Below are 17,948 nucleotides of genomic sequence, written 5' to 3' on the forward strand. Positions count from 1 at the left end.
GCTTGTCAGTGTGAATCTGTTTTGCGGGGCAAGCGCGACCGCACTTTTTGATTTGCGGACTGCACTTCTGCCAAAAATTCCTGAAGCTTCAGTTCCTCTTTTGTGGCCGCATTTTATCTTCTTCGGGCTGCATTTGCTTTTGCGGCCGCATATAAAATTCTGCGGACTGCACTGTTCTTAGCATTTTTCCTCTTTACTGATCTTAGCTAGAACATCTCTTCTTTAAGTTATATTTCTTCATTGAGCTCATATTCTCCAGTACAACTGCAATTCACCCATTTTCATTAGATTCGAAGATAAAAATCATTACTTTCAGACTAAAAACTAAAGCAAGAAGGTACTAATAAGTGGTTAAAATTCACACTTATCAACTCCCCCAAACTTAAGTCTTTGATTGTCCTTAAGCAACTAGATTAGCTCCCTCTTTCCCTCGTTGTATGATCATTTCAATGAGTCACCTACAAGTCATTTATACTCAGTTGGGACCAATAATTGTTGATGAACAATTTTAACCCTCCCTTTTAAAATTAATTTACTTATACTTAATAATTTATAATAAATATTTTAAAAGTATTTTCTAGTAATATATACCTATTTTTACAAATTAATTAAGTATTAGTTTTGAAATTAATCACGTAGTATTAGTATTATATAATTACAAATATAATTACTATTTTAAGATTATTAAAATAACTTTTATATGCACATCGCATAGGCCTTATAATTAATTTGACAAAATTACTCCTTAATTTCTAGTAAATTAGACTACTATGTAAATAATTCGAAATTAGTGTTACAATTTAGAAATAAAGTATTTTTACAAATAATTAATAATTAGTAGTATATTTGAAAATTATAATTTTTACTACATTTATTGAAAATAATTAGGTTTATTTAAATTCATTTCAAAAGGGTAAAAGGCAAAAAGGATAACAATTGCAAATCTCTAACTAAACACAAAGTGAATACTATTTAAATTATTCTCAACCCAAATGCCAAGCCCAAACGGATCTGACCCAGTCCAAATACCCCATTTCCATCCCAACGTGACAATCCAGGCCACCTTCATTGAGCCAATGAGCTCGCACCATGTCATCCTCCATTATCAATCACAAAACAAACACACATGCATCTGAATTGTTGGTCCATCTTATCAATGGCTCATATTTATCTCCAATTTCCTTTTGATTTTTAAAACTCGTCTCAGAGATCTCATCTCCAGTGTCCAAATCTTATAATCTAACGGACACCAAAAATCCTCCCCAAAAATCCTAAATGACCAAATTATCAGTGTTGTTGATCATCAGATCCAACGACCCAAATTCCATCTCCCATCTTTAAAACTAGAGACAGCCTTCCCATTACCCTAAACCCTAAATCATTTTCCCCTTTGACCGCCGCCATCATTTCCCTTTCCTCTCATCCCCATCAGCCATCAGTCTCCAAAACCTTGGACAAATTTGTGCAAGGTCACTCGAAATCACTTTGAATCATATCTTCTGTCACTTTATCCGTGAATCCCACTCCTAATTCCCTCTTTCAATCACAAATTTGGAACACCTTCATCTGAAACCCTAAGCTCAAAACACCGATGGCCTGATTTCTTCTTCGTTCTTTCAAATCCAACTTATAGATTCGTCTGCTTTGTCCCTTGGTCGTGAGGCCAGTGATTTCAGTTTCCAATTTTGTTGATTAAATTTGAAACCCATAATCTGAAACCCTAAATTCAAAGATGCAACTTCAAATCTCCAAATTTCCTTCGCGTTTTGTTAAATCGGAGCATTCTCGGCACATTTCAGAGAGTCATCATGATATTCAAAGTTCAGGGGTCAAATGTAATGACCTCTGGACATTGTATCTTTAAACCGATGGGTTTTTCCTTCAAATGTTAGCCTTCCTCACTCGGGTAAAATCTTCTCATGTTTTTCCCCTATGTTTCTTCCAATTTCACTCAATCGTGCTCACATCATCTACCATTCATCAACTTCCACTCATGATTTTGAATCTATGAAACCCTAGAGCCTTAAATGGTACTATAAATATGATTTTTAATGTTCTCGTCTAGCATCACCAACCACTAAAGAAAACAAACTAAGAATACCTGAAAAAAATGGCAAAAAATTCAATATAGTAGTTGTAGAATTTCTTCGACTAAGGCTAAGATCTTACTTGAATTATGATTTTGCTCTGAGGTACTCATTTGGTTGAAGTCTTTGAGTTCTTGGATCCTAACAGCTAAACGAGTCCCATTTTGTCTGCTACCCTAGAGAAGCTCAGTACTCTACCAACTCTTCTCTTTTAATCATCGTATTCGAATGTTATGAATGTGCTTGTTGCCTTCTATTGACTATAGTCGTTCATGATGTTTGTCATTAGTATAAGAATATTATTCCTAGTTCATGTTAAAGTGTGGTCATTCATCATGTTTTCTGAATATCTTTAATTGGTATTGACAAAACTGTTATATGACCTTAATGACTTACATCTTTGAGTCTAAACAGTCTACATGAGTAAGTTTCCTTTACAAGCCTTAATGACTTTCAGATAGCCAATATGATTAAATTTACTCAATTTGTCTTAATGACTTCCATGCTTGTCTAAACTTCAGAGTTTCTGTCAATAGTTCTATTGTGATCTTCATCCCTATATACTGTTTTCTTGCATTCTTGTGGTCGAGATTACTATTTGATAATCCTACTTAGGACAAAACTTGAAAGTTCATAGCCTAACCCTTCACTACTCAACTGAAGCATGAAAAGTCAAAGTGTTTTAAGTGATCTTTTCCTCTATACCTGTGTTTGTTGATTTTGAGAGCAGCTTTTTGAGTTATTACTATGATAGTATTATGTTCATGTCTTAGTGTTAGTTGCACACATATGACATAGTCTTACTAATCTGAACTCTTATGAATATCAACAACCCCTCTATATATGCTCTATTAAGATTAACTTATCCCTTTTTAGGTCATAGTTATGTTTTGAATCGCAATTATTGTTAAGTTAAACATAACTGCCTCATGTTTAGATGAAACCCTAAGTTACATGGTTGAGTTAAACCTATTTGGTACAGCACTTTCTCTGTCTTAGATTTCTTTCATGATATTGCTAACTTTGTGAAGTTACCCCGCCTTCTGTAAGATTATAATCTCACCTATGAGTAGTTGATTTAAAATGTTGCATGTCCCTATATTTGTCTGCATAACCGCATGTTCCTATATTCTGTCCTGAAATTACACTTGGTCCTTTCTTTCCGTACTGATGAACTAAACTTAGTTTATGAACCCTAAGAGGATTTCCTATTGTTGTTACTTGAATATAATAGTTTACATAAAGGGAGATGTGATTATGTCCTCAATTCTCAAAATGAAGTGATATTGGTAATTTGTTGATCCAGTTAAGTACTCTAGGAACTCCAATGTTTAAACCTGAAGATTTGCAGACCCTTTAGGAGTTTTGATCATGTCCTGGTATCCCCAATAACATCTGTAAAGTTTCCAGTCATAGCATGTTGTTGATACCCAATTTTTTCCTATATATTTTATATGCATAAATACCTTTGAAATAGCTTTTATATATATATATATATATATATATATATATATATATATATATATATATATATATATGCATGCAAAAGGTTTTTATAATTGTTTCCATAATTTTAAGGATTTAAATTGATTTATTTCCTCCCCTTTTATTCATAAAATTCCAATAGCTATTCCCCAACTTATTGTTATGATAATTTATTTATTTAATTTCTATACTTATACCAAAATATGGTTAATATATTTTTATGCATTTTTATAATTGCATTTGGTATTTGTTTTAAGCTAAATTACATATAATTGCAATGTTAGCCCATTTAATGTATAATTACATTTTATATGCATAAAATTGGTCCCTATATTTTTAAAATGATAATTACATATTTTAAATCATTTTTGTATAGAAAATTATTTTTCAGAAATTGTTTATTACTTATTATAAATTAAATAGTGAAAAGTGGCTATTTAAATTATAACCGGATTTGGCATTTCAATTGCAACTCAAATTGGACCCAACCCCAACCCAATTTCTTATTAAAATACCTGACCCAAACCCTACATATACCTACCCGACCCAGAACCCGTTAGATCATCAAATCAACGGTCCACATTGTTTCTTTCCTTTTTTAATCCTAATACCCCCCTAACCCTAGTCATTCCTCACAGTCCGCCGCCTCTGAATCCTCTCTTCTCTCAACCTAACCCTAAATCCTTTTCAACTGCCTCCCTTCTCCAGTTTTCGCCGGCGACCACTCTTCAACCCCAAGCCCCCAATGGCTCCTCCATTGCCTTGCTCATCCTCTCTGAGGCCTTCAAGGGCCCTAGGCCATGCCGACTTGTATCCAGGGTTGCTGTTTTGGTTGTTCATGGCTTCTCCGGTGTGATTTTGGGCAAAGTCACGCTATATCTGTTACGATCTTTGAAATTTTAAACAGGTTTTTCCATCTATACTTGGGTTTCTTTTGAAACCCTAATTTTCGTGTGTATCTCTTAGATCTAGGCCATTTTTAAACGATTCGAGTCTGTTCCTTCTATGTTTTATACTGTTCTTAAACCTCTTTTGAAAAATCACCAACTTCAAGTTGTTTTTACTTTCTTTAAAGTTAGAGTTTTCTCGGAGCTTCTTCTACACTTGTTTAAACCGATTTTTTTTATGTTTAAACCTTTATCCTTTGCATATCTCGATTGATTCTGTGTTTCTACTCCTTTTTCAACTCGTCTATATTGAAAACCCTAGTTCCTGGTCTTATACATGGGTTCTGAATCTAGATTTGATGATTTGTTCGTATGCTTGCTTGTTTCTCATGAATCCCTGAGTTTTTAGTGATTTTACCATATTATGCTCATTAGGGTTTCTATTTTTTGCTTCTTCCGCCTCTACTATGTCTATTCTGTTAAACTCCTCTAATCAGTAATATGTTCCATGTGAATCCCTAATCTTGTATGATTTTACCCTACTGTGCTATTAGGGTTTCTGATTTTTGCCTCTTCTTGCCTATTGTATGTTTATTCCGTTTGTTCATAGAAATTTATGGTAACCCCCCCCCCCCTAAATCAATACTATTGTCCATCGGAATCCTTGATTCCCTGTGATTGATATCTTTCAACTCTCTTGTAATATTCTCTACTGATTTTCAGCCACTAAGTTATTTTCCTTGCCTTATTTTATGGTCGACTATGCTGTCAACCGACTCTTATGTTATTTCCTTATTTGGGATATTATGTACTTAGCCTTAATTACATGTTCTATACTTACACTATGCTAAAATTATTTCCTTGTGTGTTATATTCCAGTCTTATGTGATCTTTTTCCTTATTTGGCTTTACCGTTTGAAATTAACTCCCTTACTTAAGGGAGTACTTATACTAATTTTATACTAATTGATACATAGTTCCATAATTACTGCTTGACTTTGATTCTTACTTAATTATTCTACCTCATCTCAAACTATATATATATATATATATGCTCTCTCATTAACACACACAGACAAGAACTCTTGGTTCAAAACTATCTCACATACTTAAAAATTTCTGTTCTCTCTCTTGTGCTACCTGCTACTGCTTTAAGTTAGCCAGCTGCAAGCCAAGGCTAACCATTTGTGTTCTCTTGTTCTTTCATTTTGCTCACTATCCTCTTTACTGGTATGTCCTAGTTTCAATTCAAAGTTCTAACAACAATATGATTCTCTTATTGTTTCAGTTCATCTTGTTTCTAGTTTGCTTCTATTTGTGGTTTTGTTGTAAAACTTGTAGTTAAGGGTTACATTATTAGCATGTCATCATGTCTTCCCCTCCCTTGAGATCAATATATTTCCCCTTCTGTTTGTTTCTGAGCATGTCTACACTAATCATCTCTTACTTGTTATATGTTTACCACCATGAATTCCCCAAATCCCTACCCCCTGCATGTGAGTCTGTTCTTTATGTTTGATTTTGTGACTATGTCTAGTTAGCTGCTTCTGGGCATGACTATACTAATTCCCAAGTCTTTGCTTAATTATGTGTCCTATGTATTCCCAAACCCACTTTACCCATGTTTGTGACTACCAAACATGCCTTGATGTTGTGACTCTTGGCTGTATATGAACTTATCCTAAGGTGTTTGGACTTTGTTAACTACTCCAATCTCTTTTTCAAATAGTCTCTGTTGCTTTACTAAATTACTTTCAAAAAGACTTTGTTTTAATACAGTTTTTTACTAAAACCTTCCAACTTGTGTAAATCACTTTCACTCTACTCTTAGTCAATAAGTTCTGCCCCTCCAATATGTGTACTGCCTTGGGATCCTCTTGAGAACCCTCTGAACTCTGGCATACTGAGGTTGGCCCTTCCACACTGCACTTGTTCAATTTTGGTTACCATGTCTAGGTGTAAGCACTGCCCGGGATCCTTGAGATCCTTAGAGAACTTTGATGCTCCTAGACTATGTCATTGTCTATGGAATTGAGGCATATGAGGTCATTGGAGGCTTTGGGGAATCTGGGCCTAATTGAAGGCTCCTTATAAAATAGCTTCTTGATTTTTTATTTACACTACAGGAAAAACGGCTATTAGACGAGAAAACGGTCCTTAAAAATCAAAATCTGGTCCCTAAAGATTAATAGCGACCAAGTTCACCTGGTTGCGACCCGTCGTTGTAGGCTTCGCCGCTAAAGGTCAATAGCGACGGGTTATTAACACTGGTCCCTAAAGGGTTTCAACGACCAGCTCATTTCTGGTCTCTAAAAGATTTTTGAGGACCAGATTTCCGGTCCATGATAAAACAAAAATAACACCTTAAATCAATCATTATCTGGTCCTTAATTGATTTAGAGACTACTTTTTTGGTCCCTAATGATTAACTAACTGGACATTAAACTGGTCAAAATTATATTTTAGGGACTATCACTCTGGTCCATCAAAATTTTACTGTTGGTCCCTAAAGTTTTGTATCAATAAATCTCAATATTAACCAAATTCTCTAAAAACCATTGGCACAAAAGATAATATAAAGATAAATTTTTCTATTACAAAAATTGAGTAAGTCATGACAAGATATATAGCCATGATGTAAGTCACAATAACTTTTACAATATCCCATAGCAAAAATACCTAATTAATATCCCTAAATTAGAAATATAATAACATTTTTTGCAATAATATCCTAGCAAAATGATAGTCATCTTCTATACGATAGTCTCCAAAACGATAGTCATCTTCTAAAATAATAGTTTTCAAAAGTTGCGTCTTGACTGGTAAGTTATACTCTCCAAAACCTGGAAAAAGGATGCAAACAATTATTGTTAAGAAAAAAAATATAAAGATACTATAAAATCAATTAATTTATTGGAATAGATATTTAACCTCTTACCTGAATAACTGCCCAAATTAGAAACATAAACCATCACCGTAAAAGAGGCTGAATGACAACAAACATAAGTGGGTTAGAAATAATATGTTTTGGATAATACGAACATAAACTAGTTTTCCTAAGCCTTTATTTCTCTGATTGCTATTCTGCAGTGCTCCTTTAATTTTGTGATGGGGAATTGAGGCGTGGGTTGGGGCGAAATGGGGGACAGAAACACACAGCATTAAAGCATAAACATGAGAAAAAGCGTGATGCTTCGTTAATGAACTATGTACTCTAATCAATTGGATATTTGACAATTTGCCCCCTTAAAAAGCACTATAATTTAGTATATACAAGACTGCTTGCTTAAAGAATACTCTGGCAATGATAGGCATGCATCAATAGTTTCAAGACTAATTCAAAGTCATCTCAAGGTAAATAAGTAAGATCCCAAGTGTTACGGAAGATCAAAGCCAATCGAAGGTGATATGTCTAATACGGACAGCTCAAACATGATTGTTGTCTCACTCAAGCAAATCTTCAGAAAAGAACATAATTCTATGCAACAGATAGTTCATGTACTATAGCATGGTTGAATATCCAAATTAAACAACAACAACAACAAAAACAACCCAGTGAGTTCCCACAAGTGGGGTCTAAGGAGGGTAGAGTGTAGGCAGACCTTACCCCTACCCCGGAGAGTAGAGAGGCTGTTTTCGAAGGACCCTCGGCTCTAGAATAAATAATCTATGTAGACGCAATGCAACAAGAGTCTAGTTAGGGACACCCAGAAACAATAGATACAACACAAAAGAATCTTGTGATAGGAAAACAATATGTTTATATCATTAGACAAAAAGAAGGGAATAGGTTAGTAAACAATGCTTAAATCACTTAGTTTCAGCCACTTCTTTCCCCTGCTCTCTTCATGTACTAGAGTAATTCCTTCCCATACGGAAGTCGAAGCAGAAACAAAGCTTTTTAGTTTGCGGCAAATAGAGTAGAATTTATTAATTGGTGTAGAGAGGTTTATTGAAGCAGCAACACAAGTGTAGAGTTTTAAAAAGGCAGATATGGAAGCAGCAGCACAAGTGTCCATGATACAAGCACATTCGAAAGTAAGTGTAAATGCTTCTTTCATAAATTTGGTTCCGAAATAAGAACTTTAAGCATGTCAGCTCTATTCATGAATTTTTTTTCAAAATACCACACATATAAACAACTTCATAAAGAAATCTTATATTTTCTAGGGGTATCTCATATTACTTGAAGAAAAGGTGACTAGGATTTGCAGACAGCCTGTAATGAGCAAAATTCCTAAGTGAAACACTACTGAGATTAGTACTTCCTTTTTTATTTAGTGAAGAAAAATTAGTGTATGCAGCTCAGTTATCTTCAAATCGAGTACTAAGTGAAACACTACTGAAATCCAAGTTAAACCATGATCCAAATTATGTATGCTACACTTCTCATTAGCACATGTGTTATTGTATATGTCCCACAATACACATCACAAATATTTAGAAACAGACCCCAAAATTGTCCTGAAAATCAGTAGACTAGTTCTTAACACTATTTAGATATTTAGATGAATTTTCTTATATGCAGACTAGTTGTAGTGAAAGTTAAAAAAGCTTCTCTTTTAAAGTTCAGAAAATTAATGGTCCCAAGAATCCATCACAGATCATGTCGACTTTGATATTCAAGGAAAATTACCGCAACTAGAAAGGTGTCGAATGCGGCAATAGAACTGGAAAATGTAGAAAAGCAGCAAATGCACAATCAATTAAAAAAATGAACTAATATTCCAAATAAGTTGTTATTAACTTGGCATGTTAATCAGATGGTCATTCTTCTGAAACGGTCGATGTCGGAGGCTTGACATTGGAGTGTTGAGTAAATACTACTTGCTTCATTTCTTTCATCTCATTTTCTAATGTAGACACACGATCCTTCAAAGATTTGTTTTCTTCTCGAGTTGAACGCAACTCAGATATTAGTTCAGCCTTTGAAGAAGTGCCACCTTTCAAGTCTTTTGCTTTTACTCCACCTCCAAAACCAAATACATGGCTACGAGTTTGAGGTCCAAAGCACTTTTCTACAATCTCTATGCTTGGAAGAGACGGTTAGGACATCACCAATTCTTGGATTTGAGCCTGAAAAGCATATAAAGAGATTATCAGAACATGTGCTAACTAAAAGTAAAGTAGATGTTCAATTAATCAAACGCACATGTTTCTCAATTGTTTCAAAATCAACAAGTGTGTTATTCTTCTTGCGAGTCTCAAAGAAAATAGTTGCCAAATCTGGTGGGTTGCCATCTTTTCCACCCTTCACATCAAAGTAAACCATGTCAAATAGTGTATGTCAATATTCAAAGAAAAGAATTGAGATATATTATGATAGCACCTTTTGATAAATAATTTCTCTAATTGGCTTGCTACCAATATGATGAAGCATCTTTAGCTTAACTCTATTTGTTGCGTTCCTGTGGCTTCTCGCCTATATTTGCGTAACAATATTAGATTGAAATGTTATAAATAAATCTCAAACAATTGATCATAGTATGAAATGAAAATATATAACTAAGTATTATATGTCAAACCTGAAAACTTTCTGAAGAAAAATGCTCCTTTATCAACCATTCCCATTGTTTTTTATCTACTCCCTTTGGCACATTTCTAAGAGCCTCTTGTATTGGCTTACCCTTCACATACTTTGCATGAAATTGTCCTCTCCATTTATTCCATAATTCTTTCATCCAACTCAAAATATGATCCCGATGGATATCCATGTCATCACTCTCAAATTTATCCTACAATAAAATAAATAAGTTTTAAACCTTTAGAGTATGTGAAAATAAATTAGTAGTCATTCAATGATTCAATGTCAGTAAATTGGAATTCCCTCATAGTATCTGCTGAAAAGACAAAAATTCATGTAATTCAGTCAATAAGAAAAAGAATAATTACTAGGGAACATCAGTGTTCTAGCATTACAGAGATAATTCCTTGCCAACATCTAGTTGCCAATAACAGATTAGAAGCAGGAGTAAGTGCGTTAATTGTCCACTTAGTCTTATAATCTCTTCTCTAACAGATAAGTTCATTCTATATAAGAAATAAAGCTTCTAGCATATATAATCAAATGAGAGAAAATATATAAGTAATAGAGGCCATAGCCACATCTCCAGATTAGTAAGAAAAGAGGAACCCAAGAATAAAAACAGAACACTCGATCCAATTACCTCAACAGCTGCCCACATATGATTTAATTTTTCTTCCTTAATGTCATCCCACGATGATACTCCTAATGGACACATATTACGGTCACGAACTAATTTTCCCAAGTGCCTCACAAATAGATTGCTATTCTTTCCAACTGTTCGATTATTGTAAAATGTTACTTTTAGCTTCTGCCCCACTTCAAGTGATGCAACTTCTTTGCACTTGTTACTTCCTCGAACTTTTTTTACCTTACTAGTACATGAACCTACATTTAAATAATGTAGAAGTATTTGTAAATATTACACAAATAATCAACTTATGATCGAATAGATTTGAGAACACACTTGGTTCAAATGTTTGGGAAGATTTCATCACTTGATCAGTAGATGGAGAAAATGCAATATCAGTTTGCACATGCTTTTTATCATGAACAGAGGGAGTTACATTTGTTGTTCGCATTTCTTGAGCAGCAAACATTGTATAATTTGATTTTGTGCTGTTAGAAGTTCTTGGCATGCCTTGACTAGCGTAAAGAGCATTATGATGAAAGGATCCCACCTTATTTTCAGAAACCTTTGAAGAGGTCAACGATTTAAGCTCTCGCCCTCGTCCTCGTCCCATCCCTATAGCACCTGCAAGAAATCATATTAGTACAAAGTTCTGCATTAAAATTTAGTTATATAAATTAGTAACTCCATAGATGTGAAGAAGAAAAAAACTTTAGCAGATTGATACAACAATTGAATCTGATATCCTTAAAAGTGGTCATTGTAATCAGATTAGGTCATTGTTATATATTGACTAAGATATTTCAAGAGAGAAACTAAGAATGTATTTATACTGTAATTATGTAATTATGCCTCTCTTTTGTCTATTTAGGTTCTCAATTCATAATATCTTGTACATGTTAGACTTAGTACGAAGAGGAAATCAGTTGTCTGAGCCTCTCATTTCCTTTATCAACTCCAACTGAGATAGGATGAAGGTAGAGTGTTGTGTTCCTAGCTCAGTGGAGTTGATAAAGAAAATGAGAGGCTCAGACAATTGATTTCATCTTCGTACTATGTCTATTTTTCATTTAAGTAGAACTGTTTCTGCAGTAAATTCGAGAAATCATACTTGGTTCGACTGATTGGGGAGATTGTATAACTTTATCAGTAGATGGAGAAAATGAAACATCAGTTTGCATATGATCTTTCTCAAGAACCGAGGGGATTTTAATCGTGCTTCGCGTTTCTTGAGCAGCAGACAATGTAGAATTTGATCTTGTATTGTTAGAAATTCTTGGCACACTTTGACTAGCATAAAGAATCCTTTGATGGAAGGAGGATCCCAACTTATTTTCTAATATCCCCGAAGAACACATAGATCTAAGCCCTCGCCCTCGTCCCTTTGCTATAGCACCTAGTACAAAAAAATTATATTAGTAAAAACTTTGACATTAGAATTCAGTTTTACATATTAACAGCACAAAAATTTTGAGAAACCATACTTGTTTCACCTGTTTGAATGTATTTCATAACTTCATCAGTAGATGTATAAAATGGAATGTCAGTTTGTATTTCTTGAGCAGCATGCTTGGTAGAATCAGATAACCCCAAAGAGCACGTAGATCTAAGCCCTCACCTTGGTCCTTCCCAATAGCACCAGGTGCAACGAAGTATATTTGTTAGTAGACTTCATAGTGGATCCCACCTCCTTTCCAGTCTTTAATGGTTTCATATTAAACCTACAAAAAAATCACAAGAAAAATCAAGACATTATAAAGACAATGTACTATCAATGAAAAAATCATGTAATCAGAATATATAACAATGGTTCTTAATAAATAAATAAAAATAATATATAACAATGATATGCTAATGCATATAGAAATAGCATACCACATTCGTTCTTTTTCGTTTATTTTTGTGATTTTCTAAATCTACAATATCATCATCCGTTTGTTGCACAATCTCATAGGAATCACGAGGTTGCATCTTTCTCACTACACGCCAGCCTTTATTGGAATTATCATTAGCATAAAACACTTGAGATGCTTGGTCCGCTAATACAAAAGGCTCATTTGTTTTCAAAAATCGTCCCCAATTAACACTTACACAACCATATTCATCTTTCTTAACTCCTTTCGTGTTATCATACACATCAAACCAATTACATCGAAATTAAACCACTCTTCTACCCATGAATTGCAATTCAAGAATATTAGTTAAAACTCCATAGTAATCAATATTTTCACTGTATTTTTCAGTCTCTCCAACAAAAACCACACCACAATTTTGAGTCCTTAACTGTTTATCACAATCTTCTACATGAAATCTATATCCATTAACAACGTAGCCATTAAAATGTGTCACATATGGTGTAGGGAATACTTTTTCTAACTTGCAAAGAGTTATAGGAATTTGAGCTTCAATTCGTTCCAAGTCATCCATCCTTAACACCTTAGCTCCAAGAATATTGAAAAATAAAGACAACTCAATAAGTGGTTCACATACTTCTTTGAACAACATACCACGTAGTGCAAGAGGGAGTAAATGTTGCAAAAGAACATGGCAATCATGACTCTTTAAGCCAGAAATCTTATGTTCTTTCAAGTTCACACATTGAGAAATATTAGATGAAAATCCATCTGGAACCTTTAAATTTTTTAAAACGAGGCATAATTTGCTTTTCTTGGGGAGATAATGTATAACTTGCAGTTGGAACTTCGTACTTTTCTCCCTTTTTGATGGGGTGCAGTTCCGGCCTAATGTTCATTTCTTGCAAATCTAGCCGAGCATTAATGGTGTCCTTGGTCTTTCCTTTAGAATTCATGATCTTTAGAATTCATGATCGTCCCCAAAATATTATCACATATATTTTTCTCAATATGCATAACGTCCAAATTATGTCGCAACAACAAAGATTTCCAGTAGGGAAGTTCCAAAAAAATACTTCTCTTATTCCAGTTATCCTTTCGATTCTCATGTGATATTTTGATCTCCTTCAAGATCCCACACTTGATTAAGTATTTCAATACCAGAACGTATTTTTGGTGGGAGTTGTTGCTCTTTTGTGCCATCAAATGACTCCTTATCATTCTTCCATCTGTGATTAAGAGGAAGATATCGTCGGTGACCCATAAATCATTGTTTCTTACTATTGGTCAATCTAGTTGAGAAAGTATCTTTATTGCAACATAGGCATGCCAATTTTCCTTTTGTACTCCATCCAGATAAATTTTCATATGCTGGAAAGTCATTAATGGTCCATAACAAAGAAGCATGCAACTTAAAATTCTGTCTAGTAGATGCATCAAAGGTCTCAATACCAATTTCTCGTGACTCATTTAGTTCCTCTATCAAAAGTTGAAGATATATGTCAATTGCATCTCGTGGACAATCTGGACCAGGAATAAGCATTGACATAATAAAATTTTCTTGTTTCATACACAACCAAGGTGGTAAATTATAAGGAATAAGTACCATAGGCCAAATGCTATATGAGGTTTTTGAATTGCGAAATGGCTGAAATCCATCACTAGCAAGTCCAAGTCGAACATTACGAGGCGAGGCCGCAAATGAGGGATGAAGTTCATCAAATGATTTCCAAGCCATTGAATCAGCTGGGCGCCTCATTATTCTATCATCAACTCTTTTATCATGATGTCATGTCATTAGAGAAGATGTCTTTGTAGACATAAACAACCTTTGAAGTCTAGGCTTTAATGGAAAATAGCGCAAACTCTTAGCTGCTATCTTTTTGCCTTATTTATTCTTGGCTTCCCCGCTATGTTTATTTATTTTCCATATGGATGCACCACAAATTTTACAAGAATCAAGTAAATTATCCTCCTTCAAGTATAACATGCAATCATTTATACAAGCATCAATCTTATAGTAGGAAAGCCCAAGATTCTGAATTACCTTTTTCGCTCATAATATGAATTTGGCAAATCCACTTCATCGGGCAACAATTCATCCTTTAACATTTTTAATAGCATTGTAAATGACTCATTGCTCCAGCGATCCATACTTTTTATGTGAAGCAATTTAATCAAAGTGGAAAGTTTTGAAATTTTTGAGTTTTGGTATAGTGGCTTCTCAAAATCCCTCGATAGACTGTAAAATCTTTTGGCTTCAACATTCGGTTCTTCTTGAAGTAAATCATGACAACCAATATCTGCAGTGCTTCTATCATGATTAGGATATAGATCTCTCAAAATTTCTTCTATTTCATCCTCACTCTCGTATTCTTCTGCTTCATTATCATCTTCATCTTCAAGTTCCGACTGTGGCTCACCTAAAACTTCTCCATGGTGATACCAAAAAGTATAATTTTTTATTATTCCATATACTTTCAAATGTGACTCGACTGTCTCGCGTGTTCCTAATGTTGTGTTACAACATTTGACACAGGGACATCGTATTTCATATGATTCTCCTATTCTTCTAAAAGCATAATCTAAAAACTTCTGCACCCCAATTAAATAGGCTTCATCGAGCCGATTATCAATAAGCTGCATCCATTTCTTACTTGGTGCCATAACCTTAAACAGTATAGAAATATTAGATGAAAAAAATTATTTAGAATAACAAAATTACATAGATGCACACAACCTTTTATTAACTTGCAAACTCTTTTAGTGATCAATACTTCCTAAGATATCACAAGATGAGATAAACTATAAATTGAAAGTCAAAACAGATAATATACTCGCACAATAAATACATGATGTGTCTTACATAAATTATTCCTATTCAGTTAATAAATATTTCGGCATAATCATTATGACTAACCATGGCACATGTATATGTACTATTGTGATATTTTGACGGAGTTGACAAAAAAACATAAACAAAGACAATGGAGGGAGATTTAGTAATGCAGAAAACTTTTCAGCTTTGTCGCTATTATCAACCTCATGATAGGAGCACATAACTCTTTCTCGCTATATTATATTCCTAACAACAATAGTTTAAAAATTGAATGATACAAAATTCTAATACAAGCAGAACATAAATGAGTTTAAACAGAACCTTAATGTTTAATTTGAATAAATCAGATTTTATTTTTAACTTTTGCATATAATGGATTACTTTAGCGATGGTTTATGCAATTTACATGTACAAACATATTGATTATGCTCTTACTGATTTTATTTTTAACTTTTGCATATAATGGATTACATGTGCTAAAATTCTAGAGTGAAGGAACTAAATTAGAACACATAATATGTAAAAAGTTCAACCAATTCTTCACCACATAACAAAACCCACAACAAACAAAATCCCACAATATACCTACGACAATTTCTTAGCCCTTCAAGCAAGTTCCCAAAACTCTTATTTTGATGTAACCCTAATAGATAAAACCCCTCAATAAATCCACAAATACTTCAGTTTTAACACACAACAAAAATTAATATTTCAAAGAAAAAAAAGAAAAGAAACCTAATGACAAAACCTCTGTTCTTGTTGTCCAAGCCCCAAAATCGAATCCAATACTCTCACTTTTACCTCCCACACAACAAAAATTAATGTTCCACATAAAGAAAAACTCGATCAAAGAAACATAGGTAAAAAAGAGAGAGAAATAAAGAAACGGATGAAAAAAAATCTAATTTTCATCAGAAAGAAAAAATGAAGCAAAATAAGAAAAATTGAAGAAACTCACTCTTGATGTAGCCGAATAATGCCGAGTGATTGAGAGAAATTTTTTTTTGCCAGACAATGCTTGATATCGAGCAACAAGTGTTTTAGGAGTTTAGGAATTTCAAGGGTTTTGAGAAAGAGAGAGGCAAAAAAACGTTTGGGAAGGCTAAGTAAAAAGTTTTTTTACTTATGTATGAGAGAGAGGGAGAAAAAGTTTGGGAAACTAGCGCCAAATATTTTCACTTATTTTTTATTCCCGCCTCTGTCTCCCACTGAATGTGATTATTAGAGACCGGTATATGTCTTTTTTTCAGACCAAATTAAATCCCTTCGTTTTTTTAGGAAAAATAAATCGTGATTTATGGACCAAAAATAATCTCGTCCCTCTAAGTACACTTTTATGGACCAGATTTTAAACTCGTCCCTAAATCTTGGTCCCTAATAACCCTTTTTCTTGTAGTGTTTCTTGTGTAATTCATTTATTGGTCTGTAATAACTCGTAAACAGATATTGGGGTATTTAGTGAAAAGGATGGGTAGATACATGCTTTATGGGGTAATGCGGGTAGAAATCATGCTCCTAGGATCTTGCTTTTAAATCTATTTGCTCTACTAAATAGAAATCATGTCTATAAGGTTCTACATCTTGTCACGTCTAGAAACCATTCCTATAGGATTCAGATAATTTCGTAATAAGAATCATGCTTTCAATGTCTAAAAAAATCGGATTAACTTATAGATGCCATGCCTATAGGACTTAATTCGGATTCTGGTGCAACGAGTGTTATGTGTGTTTCCATGCCTGCAAATCGTTAAAATCAGTATTAAACTTAGATATCATACCTATAGGGAATCATATTCAAAATTCTGTCTTTCAATCTAATTTAGTCTAAATAAGTCAACTTGATCATGCCTATTTCATTTCTGAATTGGTTTTATTAAGTATTAAGCATTTCCTAAAACAAGTTCTTTCAAACTGCCTCAATCTCATTAGATATCATGCCTATAGGTATTAAAGATGTCCGTTTCAAAAACCGCTCTGTTTCTGTATTAATATAGACATCAGTACTCCGCGTATAGGCAAGCCCTTAGGGCGCTTTCAAAACTGCATCTCTGAAATTGTCTCTATTGCTTAATGTTTTCTGATCCTAACAGACTTTAAAATTCCATAGGCAATTGCTAGGGTTATAACTTCTAAGTCTAAAAGAGGTTATTTGTCTTCTACATATTCACCTAGATATCCTGCTTTAGGTCATCGTCTAATAAAAGACATTAACTGTGCTTGAGTCGTATTGTTTATGTGTTTGTTTGAGGAGGAAACTCTGAGCCTCTAATTTCTCCCTTTATGTGTTGAAAGTCCTTAATGTATTTGATTGTTGCCTTAGAATTTTTGCCTTTTAAAACCTTAGGGGTACGTCTAGAACCAACTATAGGTAGAGGTCCTAACTCCCTCCAGGACCATTAAGAAGGGACGGGTAGCAGCACGCAATAGAAATCGTTGACCAAACATTAGCTTTGCATGACCAATAAGGGGATGGGAAGGGTAGATATGGGATATGATGACTATGCGCTAATGTCACGTGTAGCCCCTCATTTAGGAGTGTTACCAGACATTGTGTGGGATGATCCTATAGGATAACCAACCTAGGACCCCTCTTTACCAGATTCCTTTTTTATTTAAACCTTTGTTTTACAACTTGTCCAAAT

General features: G+C 34.0%; 1 protein-coding gene across 6 annotated transcripts; it reads right to left on the minus strand.

Annotated features, from left to right (window-relative positions):
• Positions 1–9,165: 9,165 nt before the first annotated feature.
• LOC104247059 (uncharacterized) lies at positions 9,166–16,469 on the minus strand. 6 transcript variants are annotated; one of them, XM_009802999.2, is made up of 10 exons: positions 16,265–16,468; positions 12,233–12,335; positions 12,108–12,128; positions 11,726–12,010; positions 10,951–11,238; positions 10,627–10,871; positions 9,985–10,194; positions 9,789–9,881; positions 9,612–9,710; positions 9,166–9,535 (listed from the first exon to the last, which is right to left on the minus strand). In XM_009802999.2, the coding sequence occupies exons 3-10, from the start codon at positions 12,124–12,126 to the stop codon at positions 9,506–9,508; spliced, it is 1,269 nt and encodes a 422-aa protein (XP_009801301.2). In that variant the 5' UTR covers positions 12,127–12,128; positions 12,233–12,335; positions 16,265–16,468; the 3' UTR covers positions 9,166–9,505. The 6 variants fall into 6 exon arrangements, with proteins under 6 accessions (XP_009801301.2, XP_009801298.2, XP_009801304.2 ...); XM_009802996.2 differs by having other exon boundaries at positions 12,099–12,128; XM_009803002.2 differs by having other exon boundaries at positions 11,726–12,001; positions 12,108–12,335; positions 16,265–16,469.
• Positions 16,470–17,948: the final 1,479 nt, after the last annotated feature.

Source organism: Nicotiana sylvestris, chromosome 5 (genome assembly GCF_000393655.2).
Source record: "Nicotiana sylvestris chromosome 5, ASM39365v2, whole genome shotgun sequence".
Classification (NCBI taxonomy): domain Eukaryota; kingdom Viridiplantae; phylum Streptophyta; class Magnoliopsida; order Solanales; family Solanaceae; genus Nicotiana; species Nicotiana sylvestris.

Coding starts and splice junctions, on each gene's coding strand:
- LOC104247059 (XM_009802996.2), bottom strand. CDS start 12,126: ATGAAATACATTCAAACAGGTGAAACAA. Junction 9,882..9,984: donor TTTCTTCAGAAAGTTTTCAG/GTTTGACATATA, acceptor ACGCAAATATAG/GCGAGAAGCCACAGGAACGC. Junction 9,536..9,611: donor TTGAAACAATTGAGAAACAT/GTGCGTTTGATT, acceptor TATGCTTTTCAG/GCTCAAATCCAAGAATTGGT.